Source organism: Oncorhynchus mykiss, chromosome 29 (assembly GCF_057628025.1).
Source record: "Oncorhynchus mykiss isolate SJ-2025 chromosome 29, ASM5762802v1, whole genome shotgun sequence".
Taxonomy (NCBI): Eukaryota; Metazoa; Chordata; class Actinopteri; order Salmoniformes; family Salmonidae; genus Oncorhynchus; species Oncorhynchus mykiss.
The window spans coordinates 16,332,104-16,344,523 of NC_143050.1; the positions used below are offsets into that span (position 1 = coordinate 16,332,104).

At 41.1% G+C, this 12,420-nt stretch overlaps 1 protein-coding gene and 2 long non-coding RNA genes across 5 annotated transcripts; 2 read left to right on the forward strand and 1 right to left on the reverse strand.

Moving 5' to 3' along the window:
- Positions 1–685: 685 nt before the first annotated feature.
- Positions 686–3,896, reverse strand: LOC110510049 (uncharacterized). Of its 2 annotated transcripts, XM_021591329.3 has the most exons (5): positions 3,763–3,896; positions 2,261–2,519; positions 2,065–2,098; positions 1,620–1,902; positions 686–1,421 (listed from the first exon to the last, which is right to left on the reverse strand). In XM_021591329.3, exons 1-5 carry the CDS (start codon positions 3,803–3,805, stop codon positions 1,075–1,077), a joined length of 966 nt encoding a protein of 321 aa, XP_021447004.1. In that variant the 5' UTR covers positions 3,806–3,896; the 3' UTR covers positions 686–1,074. The 2 variants fall into 2 exon arrangements, with proteins under 2 accessions (XP_021447004.1, XP_090082782.1); XM_090226656.1 differs by lacking the exon at positions 3,763–3,896 and having other exon boundaries at positions 2,261–2,788.
- LOC118945355 (uncharacterized) lies at positions 2,385–4,392 on the forward strand. Its single transcript, XR_005040518.2, has 2 exons — positions 2,385–2,484; positions 2,892–4,392. It is a non-coding gene; the product is annotated as an uncharacterized LOC118945355 (long non-coding RNA).
- Positions 4,393–7,462: 3,070 nt separating this feature from the next.
- Positions 7,463–11,997, forward strand: LOC118945354 (uncharacterized). 2 transcript variants are annotated; one of them, XR_005040517.2, is made up of 5 exons: positions 7,463–8,054; positions 8,152–8,265; positions 8,470–8,665; positions 10,616–10,759; positions 11,440–11,997. It is a non-coding gene; the product is annotated as an uncharacterized LOC118945354 (long non-coding RNA). The 2 variants fall into 2 exon arrangements; XR_016493244.1 differs by having other exon boundaries at positions 11,343–11,973.
- The last annotated feature ends 423 nt before the right edge of the window (positions 11,998–12,420 follow it).

The following is a 12,420-nucleotide window of genomic DNA, read 5'->3' on the forward strand; positions in this document are numbered from 1 at the left end:
CCACTGTGAAATATATTTTCCATATATTTTCCAACCCAAAATATTGCTGTTTCAGCTGTTTGAAGCTGGTGAAACAAAAACAAAATGAATAGAGCAAAACCAAAACTTAAGAACAGGACGCATAGAAATAGCAGACATAGAACAGATCTACCGCTTCTTAGACTTGTTTTCAAGTAGGATGATAGATCTATAGAACTCACATTTATATGTGGATTTGGTCGGGTCGCCCAAAAAGTTACATATTGCCACTTTAAAATGATTGAAAGACAAGAAAGGGATTGTTATTGTGTTGAATTGTGTTTGTGAAATACATATAGACATGGTTTTCCAAAGGAAGTGGTAATATTTCATTCAGTACATTCATTTGTAGGCGGTTAAATTTACCCCATACCTGGGGTAAGTTGTGCCAAGAGACCACTTTTTTTTTGTACAAGCTATGTTTTCAAAATTGTAATGTTTACATGAATTGTGATTATTTCCAGGGATGCACAACATTCATAGATATATGTCGATATCTTTTAAATAAATAATACTATATTACCCTTGACAGAGTGACGCTGAATGTAAAAAATTGCTCCACTTACCCCACTCACCCCTAATGTGATGACGCTTTAATGTGTGCTAGGCTACACAAGGCTGCGTATTGCTCGCTATGGAAATGAAAGAGACAAGAAAGCACAAAACATTTTCTATCGAACCCTGGCATTTATTTAAGCAACATATAAATAAGGAAACGAAACAATGACAATGAACTTAGCTAACACATGGCAGAGCCAGAGTTAAGGAGATAGGTGTGGGGGAAATAGTTATAAAGACAAGGTACGCTTACGTTACGTTATTTAAAACGGCGTCAAGAAATCCACGCTCTCTCCATAGCCAGAGGATGACAGCAGACAGGTTGTAACCAAATCAATTATATCAAAGATAAGATAAAATAGCTCAAATGTTTTGCATCAGTACATATCACTTACAAAGGGTGGCAACAATAAGAGGCAATTATTGCCCTTGTATTTTCATAAAGGATGAACAGGAGGATTGAAAGTCTTGACGGTAGGTAAATCATCATTTCCCCCCCTAGAATGAAAATCCCCCACAGTCAAAGGCATCAAAGTCTGAGTCTGCCCCCTCAAAGTCAAAGCTGTGGAAGTGAGGAGAGTCAACAACAGTCTGGTTGCAGGAGTGGTATGCCCCTGCTGAGCCCAGGTTAGAGAAGTCTGTGCTGGGTGGCAGGTCAGGTGGCCTTACGTCAGGATTAGCAGGAGAGCATGCACCCAGGTAACCCATGGCAGAGGAAGCAGCGGCCCCTCCCATCATCAGATACACAGCCCTCACTGCCTGGGCATCATGGCTGGTGCCATGGCGCAGACAGCCCACTGAACGACTAGTCCCTTTGTCCCTCTTCATGTGGGGAGAGTTCTGGCCTGTGGTGGAGGGTGGAGAGAATGTCATGCACATCCTTAGTTGCTGTCTACTCTACGCCACTGGACTGCAGGTTTTTTTTCCTACAGACTCAACCAAAGAAAAACTTAATGGACTGGGTAAAGTGGGTAAATTAATTCAGAGACAAAATTGCATAAACAAGTTTGTATAGTAATGTCCGTAAATCTTGTATTTCTCACCATTTTCCTTTTGTTGAATGTCACCTGTGGTTGGCCCAGGATAATTTGGCCCAGCAGAGATTAAGCCAGGAGAGGTTGGCCCAGGAGATCTCGGCCTAGGTGATCTTGGCCCAGGAGATCTTGGCCCAGGGTATCTTGGCCCAGGAGATAAGATCTCCATATCACTCAGTGGTGGAGTTGGGGGATCTTTGTCAGAAATGGGGTCTGGAAGCGGGTCTCTGTCAGTGATGCATCGTGCTGAAGCATTATGGCGTCTACAGGAGGACATTGGTGATGATACACTCTGTAGAGTAGAAAAGTGTATAGCTGTGATATCAAACCGTTGAGGAAGAATACCCTACATCTTGCAATGCTATCGCTCACAGTCACATCACTGACAACATTCCCAGTTTTTTTAAAATGAGGAAGGCGGATTAAGATTTAATTTAAGGAGGCATAGACTCACCTCTCGCACTTTCCTCAGCATGTTGACCCATTGACTGAGGAGAGAATATGACACATTATTACTTCAGTAGTACTCAGAACATAGTTTCATCAACGTGAGATGAAAGAAAGTAAATCGCTGACAATGCACAATGCTGCCAACTCCAGTAATCCCCATCCCACCCCAGCCTCTATCTCACATTGCTCTGCCAACTGACCTGCAGTCTTCTGCTTTGTCAGCCAATAGCAGCAGGAACTTCTCCTGAGGCAGGATCAGAGCAAAGCAGCAGTCCCTGCGTCCTCCAGAGGGCAGCTTGGGCAGGTCCAGGATCTCCCTGCCCTCCACGATGGCCTCACAGCCACCCTGCAATGCCACCATCTGGTCAGGAGGGGACACTGCATCGCGACTCACCAACACACAGCCGTCAGCTGTCAATATGAGGTACCTCTCCTTCCATTGTTTGAACATAAAGCCACCTGGAAGTGAGAGGTGGAGGTTGGTAGCGCAGGGGACAGGAAGCAGGAAGAGTGCATGATGGATGGTGAGAGAGCGGAACAAACAAAGGCAAAGCTCTTTAGAGGCACTTAGGACTACATACATTTTTCAGAACAGAAATATTTAACAACCAAAGCACGATGGAAGGATTAACCATGTGTGTTAGGTGTATACTATTGTTTCAAAGCAGATTTGTTTAAGACTACCAAGAAACACTCTGTGTGACTCTGATTTAGCCCACTGCAGTACAAGGTTAAACTAACTTTTCCACAATGATGATGATGATGATGGAAGCAGTGTGCCAGTGGTTTCAAACATGTCCACTCTCTGCTTCCTATCCTCTCCTCCTTTAGGATTAAAACAAGTCACATGGTTGGAGGATCAAGAGGGGGCTGGACCAAGCAGATAATACTGCCTATAGCGTGCACTTGAACTAGAATAAACAGTGCCACACATCTGGATCCACTCACTACATGTGCAAACCAAAGTGATGCACTTCATCAGAGCATATAGAACCATCAGTCCCGGACAGGAGACAGTCTGAACAGCTGTTATCCCACTAGCATATGGCATTTGACTGCATCATATGACCATGTCCTCATTAATTGATACAAATGATGTGGTCTGATCTACTAATCTATTCTTGATCTATTCCTGCCCTAGATTGTCTGTGCCAGAACTCCAAAGCACTATTTTTCTCTGCATTTGCCCAACTAATTCCACGTTATGCAATGCATGGTATGTTGATGGAACATGCACCACTCATTTTACATCAACACATTTTTTCCACCTAGTCAGCTCTGAGATTCAAACCAGCAACCTTTCGGTTATTGGCCCAGCGAGCTTAACCACTAGGCTACCTGCCGCCCACTCCTAAGTGTCCTGTATTTAGTCACAATTTAGAAATGCTGTATTGATGCCCGTAAAGCTCAATAGATCTAGCTTAGCACCGGACATAGACTGTAAAACATTTCCCCGTTGTCATAATGCAAAAGAAGCTTGTCTGTTTATGCTAGTCATCATCTAATAAATATTTCTATGGATTTGACATAGGCTTCAATTTTGTCCCAAAACTGAAGATAATCATTATTTGACAGAAATTAATACATAAAAAAAAAAACATCAATAAATGTACATTACAATAATATTTCAAGTAACGTCCTACCAATTATTACTACTAAACAAAAATAACTAAAGTAAAAGAGAGGAGAACTGGTGTCTTACCATACTTCCTGAGAAATCCACGGTGAATCCCTGCAACACTCATATTTAAAGGTTAGCCTCCATGAGAGACAAGGCGCAAGAGATGGAGAGAGCGATGGCTGTATTTAGGAAGGATGCAAAGTGGGCGAGTGAGCATGCCTGTGTGTGTTTGGTGTGTTTTAGTGCCGAGGCATAATCCCCATTCAGCTGGAGCATCCCACACAGGGGCAGTTCAGAAGCTTGGAATGAGATTGGTTTTACTGTCCTCATGCAAGCCAAGTACAATCACATAAACAACACGTGCCAGTGCAAATCAAAAGTAAAGTACTGGAGTATGAATGGTCAAATCTAATGCAAAATTCCTAACTTACAAAATGACCTATAGCCTAACCATTTGTGCAACATTTTCACTAATGCAAATAGAATTAGAGAAAGCACGCATTCACTGGGTAAAGCACATATAATCTGTACTGTCTATTGTGCTATTACTGACATGGTGCATAACCACTCTCTTCTCTTGAGCCACTTGATAGTATTTCCTATCGATACTTGCATGCACTAAAATAACTAAGACTTGCACTATGACTCAGTGATTTAAGTCCTCAATCACTAAAACATGTACTATGACTCAGTGATTAAAGTCCTCAATCACTAAAACATGTACTATGACTCAGTGATTAAAGTCCCCAATCACTAAAACATGTACTATGACTCAGTGATTAAATCCTCAATAATTGGTGTATTTCTTAATCTTAATCCCATTAACACTTTCATGTGAAGTCAACAACAACCCCCTGTGGTAGGGTGCAATGAGATCACATTGACAATCCCTCACTGGCCTTTGACCCCAGATTATGGCGGCCACAGGGGATTGCTGTATCTCTCCACAGATGGTTTGTGGGAAATAGGAATGGACAGACTGATACCATGTTAATCTTTAATAGCCTATGTGAATGTTGCAGCATAAATCCCATATGGTTTTAAAATATCATACATGGAACAGACCTTAAGCATTTTGCTGCAGGATAACAGTCATTCACATCTCTGCAGATAAACATTTTATTTGTTTGTATTTCATAAGAACTTTAACAATGAAAACTGACATTAAGTTTTCTCATACGTGCATCCATCCTTTATCATGTGCTAGCGTATTCTTTCATACGAAGATGTGCTTTTCTGTCATTCATTATTTGAATATCCAGATGAGAGATCATGTATAACATCTTGTTTTTCAAGCCTGGCTCTGAGGACCAACAGGGTGTGTAGGCTTTTGCTCCGGCCCACCGTCAAACAAGGTTCATTTTAGGATTGATAATTATTAGTTGATTATTTGAATCAGGTAGTATTAGCCATCGATGAACCCCAAGGACTATGATTGAAGAGCACTGCTATGGCATGAGATTATGCTGTTTTGGCCTAGGACATTTTATTGCAGTGTTGTGATTCTAAGAACGTCCACAAGGGCGCAGTAATACCCCATGGACTGTATGTTGAATGTTTTTATGTTGCCATGAAATAGGGTTGTGACTAGATGGAGTACAGCCATGACCCAAAAGTGACTTTTCGTAGCAGGTTATGAGAACGTTTTAGCTAACCTTAACTGGTTTCCTAACCTACTACGTTAATTCTATTAACATGCTACATAAAAGTCACTTCTGGTCGTAGCTGTACACCACTTAGTCAAAACCAGGAAATAGCCTACTACTAAATCCTCTGTTTCCTCATTTTAGAAACACACCCGACTAGTCTTGAGGAGTGAAATTTGTAGGCCTATACATTTGTTTTTGCATGTGTAAAGTCTGCTGCCTCTAAGATAATAATGTTATTGACCATTTTACTGTTTTCTCAGCTGACTGGTATATCATGTTATGACAGTATATCATGTTATGACAGTGGATTTAGATGTGGAAACAATGTTGATTCAACCTTTTTTTGCCCAGTGGTTAATGTCTACATTTGTTTTTGCCACGTTTATTCTATGACAGACACTTGAACTTTTACATTATATGATGTGAGCTAAACATACAAAATCATTTTTTCCTTGAAATATTTAATTGAAATACTATAGAATTCCATTCATTATGGAGCAGGCTTTCCCAAATTCGGTCGAGGAGTGTTTCTTCAATGATTGAGTGTGCATGACGGTCAATAAAGTAAGTGAAGAAAAGGGAGGGAGGAGTAATGGAGGGAAAACATGTCAAGAGCTAAAGTTTGCCCATAGAGTAATTCAACCGATGTTGAGAGACTGTCTAATACTCGCGCACTATTTGCTTATTACAAACTAAACTAGCTGGATTTGATGTATCCTATTTTTTAAATTCGACTCCTCGAAGGAGCAAAACAATTTAAAGAATTCCCATGGAATAGTCTAAAGTATACTTTTTGGAAAGCAGCTGAAACCTTCAAGAAATAAAGTCTAACATCTGGATACTGTGCATGGAAGATGACTCATTCTTGCCAGGAATCGTGTAAATATGTCTGAGGCATAGTAGAGAGCAATCTTATTCTTCAAGAGCAAACCTGAACGAGGATGAACGGCAGCGGGGGGTGTGTGCCGTTATTTGTTCTTCTGTTGATGGACAGTGCTAGGCCTACCTGTGCCAGGTGAGTCAGCATGGACGATAACGGAGGCGCTGTCATAACGTATATTTTATTATTTGAAAAACCTTTTTAAAAGTTCATGTTTTTCCTTCATTATGGTTTATCTTACTTACGAAGGTTTTAGACTGATATAGTTACAGATATAGGTTTTTAATTTGAGCCAGTTTGCTACAACAGGAAAGAATCCTGCAACAACAGAAAATGTTCATTATTACGTGGATTGTAATTAATGAACATTTTTGTAGGGCTTGATACATTTTTCGTACGGGAAAATCAAGTCTGATATTTCAGAGTGGAAATTACAAACTTCAGAAGCCTTTTTAAACCTCAAATACACTTCAGGTTTTATAGTTCCTGCAGTGCAGTAAAGTTCTCTTGCAAGAGGGCGATCAAATTAAGATCCTACATCTGTAGGCTACTATTAAAGGGAATTGACAATACAATTTTATTCTCTATTTAATGTTAAACTACTCTTAACTCATGCTTCCCCTAATGAACTTTGGTATTTATTAATCTATGAATTAATTAAAAGCAATAGTCACTGAATATCAGTTTAACATTCAGAGGTGTTGTGGGTGTCCCACCTGTTTTTTTTAATTAAGTGTTTCAATTTTTGAAGAGCCCGGCCAACGTAACCTTATCCCTGGGTAAGCCGCTACAGGTGCTCTGTACTCTCCAGGGAGATGGGGGTGGAGAGGAGCCTCCGGGTGTGGTGTGGTTGAGGGACGGTCAATCCCTGGATTACGCTGACACCAATCAAGTGTCACTGTCACTGAAGGAGGTTGGCTGACCATCAGTGAACTCAGGTCTTTCCTTAGTATGACTCTCTCTCTGTGTTTACGTTATGTCAGTCAGAACAACAATGCATCTTATTTTTAAATATATGTCTGTCTGTCTGTCTGTCTGTCTGTCTGTCTGTCTGTCTGTCCGTCCTCAGAATTGATCATGTGAAGCTGTCAGACATTGGGAGATACTGTTGTATGGCAACAGTTGGGAGGAAGGACTTGATGTCCCAGGAGGGGCACATTCAGCTGGAGGGTAAACTGTCCCTTTTCTCGTTTTAATAAAATGTCTGTCTATATTCTACAATATCTTACTGAAATTTCATAATCTTTTCAAGGAATCCCACATTTCTCAGTGAAGCCTCATGACGTGACAGTGGTGGCTACTGTTAGCCTCAGCCTGCAGTGTTTGGCCCGTGGGCCTCCAGAACCAGTCAGGATCATCTGGCTGCAGAACGGAGGACCACTCAACACGCTACAGGACCCAGTGTCCCATTCTCCCTCTACTCTCAATATCACAGGCAAAGACTGTCTTATTTGCATGCCACACGTAGAACAAATCAAAATCAAATCAAAAATCAAAATCAAATTGTATTTGTCACATACTTTGTAAACAACAGGTGTAGACTAACAGTGAAATGCTGATTTAATGGTCCTTTTCCAACAATGCAGAGTTAAAGATAAAAAAAGAAAACATTTACATAGTGACACGAGGAAAAAGCATTTCTGTTATGTATTGTGTGATGATGTAAAACATATTTTCAGAGGCAATTCTTTCATAAAAGAGGGTTGATAAAATCAAAAGCATTCATTATATCACTGACCACCTCTCTGACTGTCACCATTTAGGCCTCAACCATACCAGCAGCTTCTCCTGTGAAGCACACAACAGTGAAGGTGTGGCTACCTCAGCCTCTGGAACTGTGCCGGGTCCGTACCAACAGGGCAGGGGTGCAACAGACATTACTTAACATGTTGATAGGATTGGTTTTTATCCATGACTATCTCTCTTTCTGTCTTGGAATAGTGGTTCCCTCCCAGGCACAGAAAATCCAAGTTGTAGAGGTCACCAACTCTTCCCTACACATCTCCTGGGAGCCTGGCTTTGGAGGGGTATATCCTGTCTCTGTGTTCTATACGGGTAAGACTAATCCAAGAAACTGGTGTGACTGACTATAGAATAGTCCAGATACAGAGCCAATCTAAAAGTAACTGCTCATGAGTTATACACAGGGTATAAAACATTATGAACACCTGCTCTTTCCATGACATAGACTGACCAGGTGAATCCAGGTGAAAGTGGTATTAATGTTTTATGCACTGTGTACCATGATTGATATTTCAGGCAGCTCCGTCTGGTCCTTACCGCAACACGTTGCGTAATCTCCTGATCCATAATCAGAATGTCTATGTACCACCTGCTCAACACCTGATCCCTGAACTGAAGCCCTACACCTTCTATGACGTGAGGGTGGCTTGCCGTAGTAGTCAGGGTGCTTCCCCGTGGACACCATGGGTAACACTGCACACAGCTGAAGGAGGTAAGCTGTACGCCACAATCTTCCACCTACAACCCATCAGTGTTTATAAAATTATGTTACTAATGTTTTTCGTTATTATAAAGTAGATGCAGGGAGTCAGGAAGCAGGTGCAGTTAGTGAGTTTAATAACAACAAACATGGAGCAATACAAAACACGAGAAGCGTCTGACATGAAAACAAAAACAATACTACCTGATGACTAAAGAGTGCTGTATAAAGGATAAGTAATCAAGGGATTAATGAAGTTCAGGTGTGACCGATGAGACGAGGTGTGCATAATGATGGTTGCCAGGTATGCGTAAAGATGGGTTGGCAGGACAAGTGGTTAGTAGACCGGTGACGTTGAGCGCCGGAGCGGGAGTTGACGTGATAGTTATTTGTATTCACTTCTACATTTCTTAGTCCTTTTGGCAGATGATTTCATCCTGACTTACAATAAGGGAATTCAACAAGTGCAACAACACCTATGTAGCAGAGCTCAGAGACACACAGGAAATATGGGAGGAGCAACGAGAGTAGTCTCAGTTGAGTGACTCACTGTGAAAGACTGGTTTTGGAACAAAGATTGTTCTTGAAAAAACTATTTGGGAATTGATTAAACATTCTCAAGTGTTTTTTGATCAAATAAACTGAAGCGATAGGGACCCAACATTAAATAAAGATTGTCAGTGGTAGTCCTCTGAGATGGTAATAGACAGTCAAGTTTGCCAGTAGGAACACTCCTCCGCTCCATTCTCAGTGTTTTAAATATAAACTTCTATATTGAGCAAGCTGCCTGAGTGAAGGAGGAGGTACTGAGAGCAGGAGGGAAACACATTAAACATGGTCTATTCATGGTTTGGCAGAGGTGGTGCAATCCTGCTGTGTTCATAATGCTGCAGTGTGTTTGAATTAAGGCTAGAGGAGAAGCGTTTTTTTCTCATGCTTTCCACAGTCTGCAATGTAGACATGCTTGTGAAAAAGGGAAAGAGAGACTTTCGAAGAGAAAGGGGAAACAGCCACTACCACAGTGGTGTAGTGCACATCAACCCATGCTGACCTATAAATCATTTTCCTGAAGTAAAATGAAGTTGTCACGTTCGTTGAAATGAGGGGACCAAGGTGCAGCGTGGTAGAAGTACATTTTACTTTTATTTAAAATTAAACCAAAAAAACAACAAAATACAGAAACGAACGTAAAGCTACATGCAGTGCAGAAAGCAACTACACACAAACAAGATCCCACAATCTAAGGTGGGAAAAAGGGTTGCCTGAGTATGATCCCCAATCAGAGACAACGATAAACAGCTGCCTCTGATTGGGAACCATACTAGGCCAACAAAGAAATAGAAACATAGATTTGCCCACCCAAGTCACACCCTGACCTAACCAAATAGAGAATAAAAAAGGCTCTCTAAGGTCAGGGCGTGACAGTAGTCAGGAAAAACGGCAATTCAATCAAATCAGTAACCAGATTTTAGAGTTGAAATAAAACACCCTTCTTGTGCTGTGAGAATGTAAGTTTGGATTCATTTGATTTGATTAACTACACAATGTTGACTGTGTGGAGGAGAAAAAAAAGACATCGTACTGGTTCTTTCCGTAAGTTTGTTGTTGCATGCAGTGGAAGACTCATGAATCTGAGGTCTTTGTGTAACCTAACCATTTAGACTCTATACTCTGTCTCTTTATCTGAAGATAGCATGCACACGCATGAGGTGGCACAGATCTTCAAGGTGTGTCTGTCTGTCTGTCTGTCTGTCTGTCTGTCTGTCTGTCTGTCTGTCTGTCTGTCTGTCTGTCTGTCTGTCTGTCTGTCTCTGTCTCTGTCTCTGTCTCTGTCTGTGTGTGTGCGTGCGCTATACTTTGTGTTGTAAATAGAGCATATGTTCCCGACCTCCACACAAAGATGTACAGGAATATTTTGGAAAGATATCTTATCTCTCTCACCTACAGTACATCTCTCAACAGGAGTCAGAGGTGCTTAGGCAGAGGGAGAGACAGACAGAGGGTTGGAGGGATAGAGGGAGAGACAGACAGAAGGTTGGAGGGATAGAGGGAGAGGGAGAGAGACGGGCTACAAGAGTGGAATACCTCACTGCTAACATGCCCCAGGTAACACACACACACACACACACACACACACACACACACAGAGCCACTTTAATAATGGGAATTGATGGGAATTGATGTAAAATATATCACTAGCCACTTTAAACAATGCTACTTAATATAATGTTTACATACCCTACATTATTTATCTCATATGTATACGTATATACTGTACTCTATATCATCTACTGCATATTTGTAATCTATGTATCACTAGCCACTTTAAACTATGCCACTCTGTTTACATACTCATCTCATATGTATATACTCTACTGCATCTTGCCTATGCCGCTCTGTACCATCACTCATTCATATATCTTTATGTACATATTCTTTATCCCTTTACACTTGTGTGTATAAGGTAGTAGTTTTGGAATTGTTAGCTAGATTACTCGTTGGTTATTACTGCATTGTCGGAACTAGAAGCACAAGCATTTCGCTACACTCGCATTAACATCTACTAACCATGTGTATGTGACAAATAAAATTTGATTTGACACACACACACACACACACACACACACACACACACACACACACACAGTGTAATCGGTATCTTTGCTGTTGTTCTTTTTACCTGTCTTAGGCTGTTATGGAGTCAGTTCAGTCCTCTGAGCTAGCTATCCCTCTCTCTAGCCTCCTGGGCAGTGTGTCCCTGAGTGTGAGTGCCTGTACTGTTGCAGGTTGCGGACCCTGGAGCCCAGTCCAATCCCGCAAACAGAAGCACCCTGGTCAGTCTGGACAGAACCGAGGGAGACAACAGGATGGCTGTGATGGGTCAAGGAGAAGGGAAAACAGCAGGAGATTCAAAGTGAATATTTGAGGGGCTGTGTTTTCTAGGTTGATTTAATCGGTAGCACATTATGCTATATATGCAATTATACTGAGACAAAGAGAGACATGCTTTGGGTATGTACCTATAGTTCTCCCTGTACAGTGTTGGAAAAAGTACCCAATTGTCATACTTGACTAAAAGTATAGATACCTTAATAGAAAATGACTCAAGTAAAAGTCATCCAGTAAAAGTCTAAAATTATTTGGTTTTAAATATACTTAAGTATTAAAAATATATGTAATTGCAAAAATATACTTAAGTATCAAAAGTAAAAGTGTAAATAATTTAAAATTGCTGATATTAAGCAATATGGGGTGGCAGGGTGGCCTATTGGTTAGAGCGTTGGACTAGTAACTGGAAGGATGCAAGTTCAAATCCCCAAGCTGACAAGGTGACAAATCCCCAAGCTGACAAGGTGACAAATCCCCAAGCTGACAAGGTGACAAATCCCCAAGCTGACAAGGTGACAAATCCCCAAGCTGACATGGTACAAATCTGTCGTTCTGCCCCTGAACAGGCAGTTAACCCACTGTTCCTAGACCATCATTGAAAATAAGAATTTGTTCTTAACTGACTTGCCTAGTTAAATAAAGGTAAAATAAAAAAATAAAAAAAATATATACATTTACGGATAGCCAGGGGCACATAACAGACATAACTTACAAATGAAGCATTGGTGTTTAGTGAGTCCGCCAGATCAGAGGCAGTAGGGATGCCCAGGGATGTTCTCTGTTTAGTGAGTCCGCCAGATCAGAGGCAGTAGGGATGCCCAGGGATGTTCTCTTGATAAGTATGTGAATTGAGCCATTTTCCTATTCTACTAAGCATT

Coding starts and splice junctions, on each gene's coding strand:
- LOC110510049 (XM_090226656.1), bottom strand. CDS start 2,643: ATGTATGTAGTCCTAAGTGCCTCTAAAGAGCTTTGCCTTTGTTTGTTC. Junction 1,903..2,064: donor TGCTGAGGAAAGTGCGAGAG/GTGAGTCTATGC, acceptor TCTACTCTACAG/AGTGTATCATCACCAATGTC. Junction 1,422..1,619: donor CATTCAACAAAAGGAAAATG/GTGAGAAATACA, acceptor CCTCCACCACAG/GCCAGAACTCTCCCCACATG.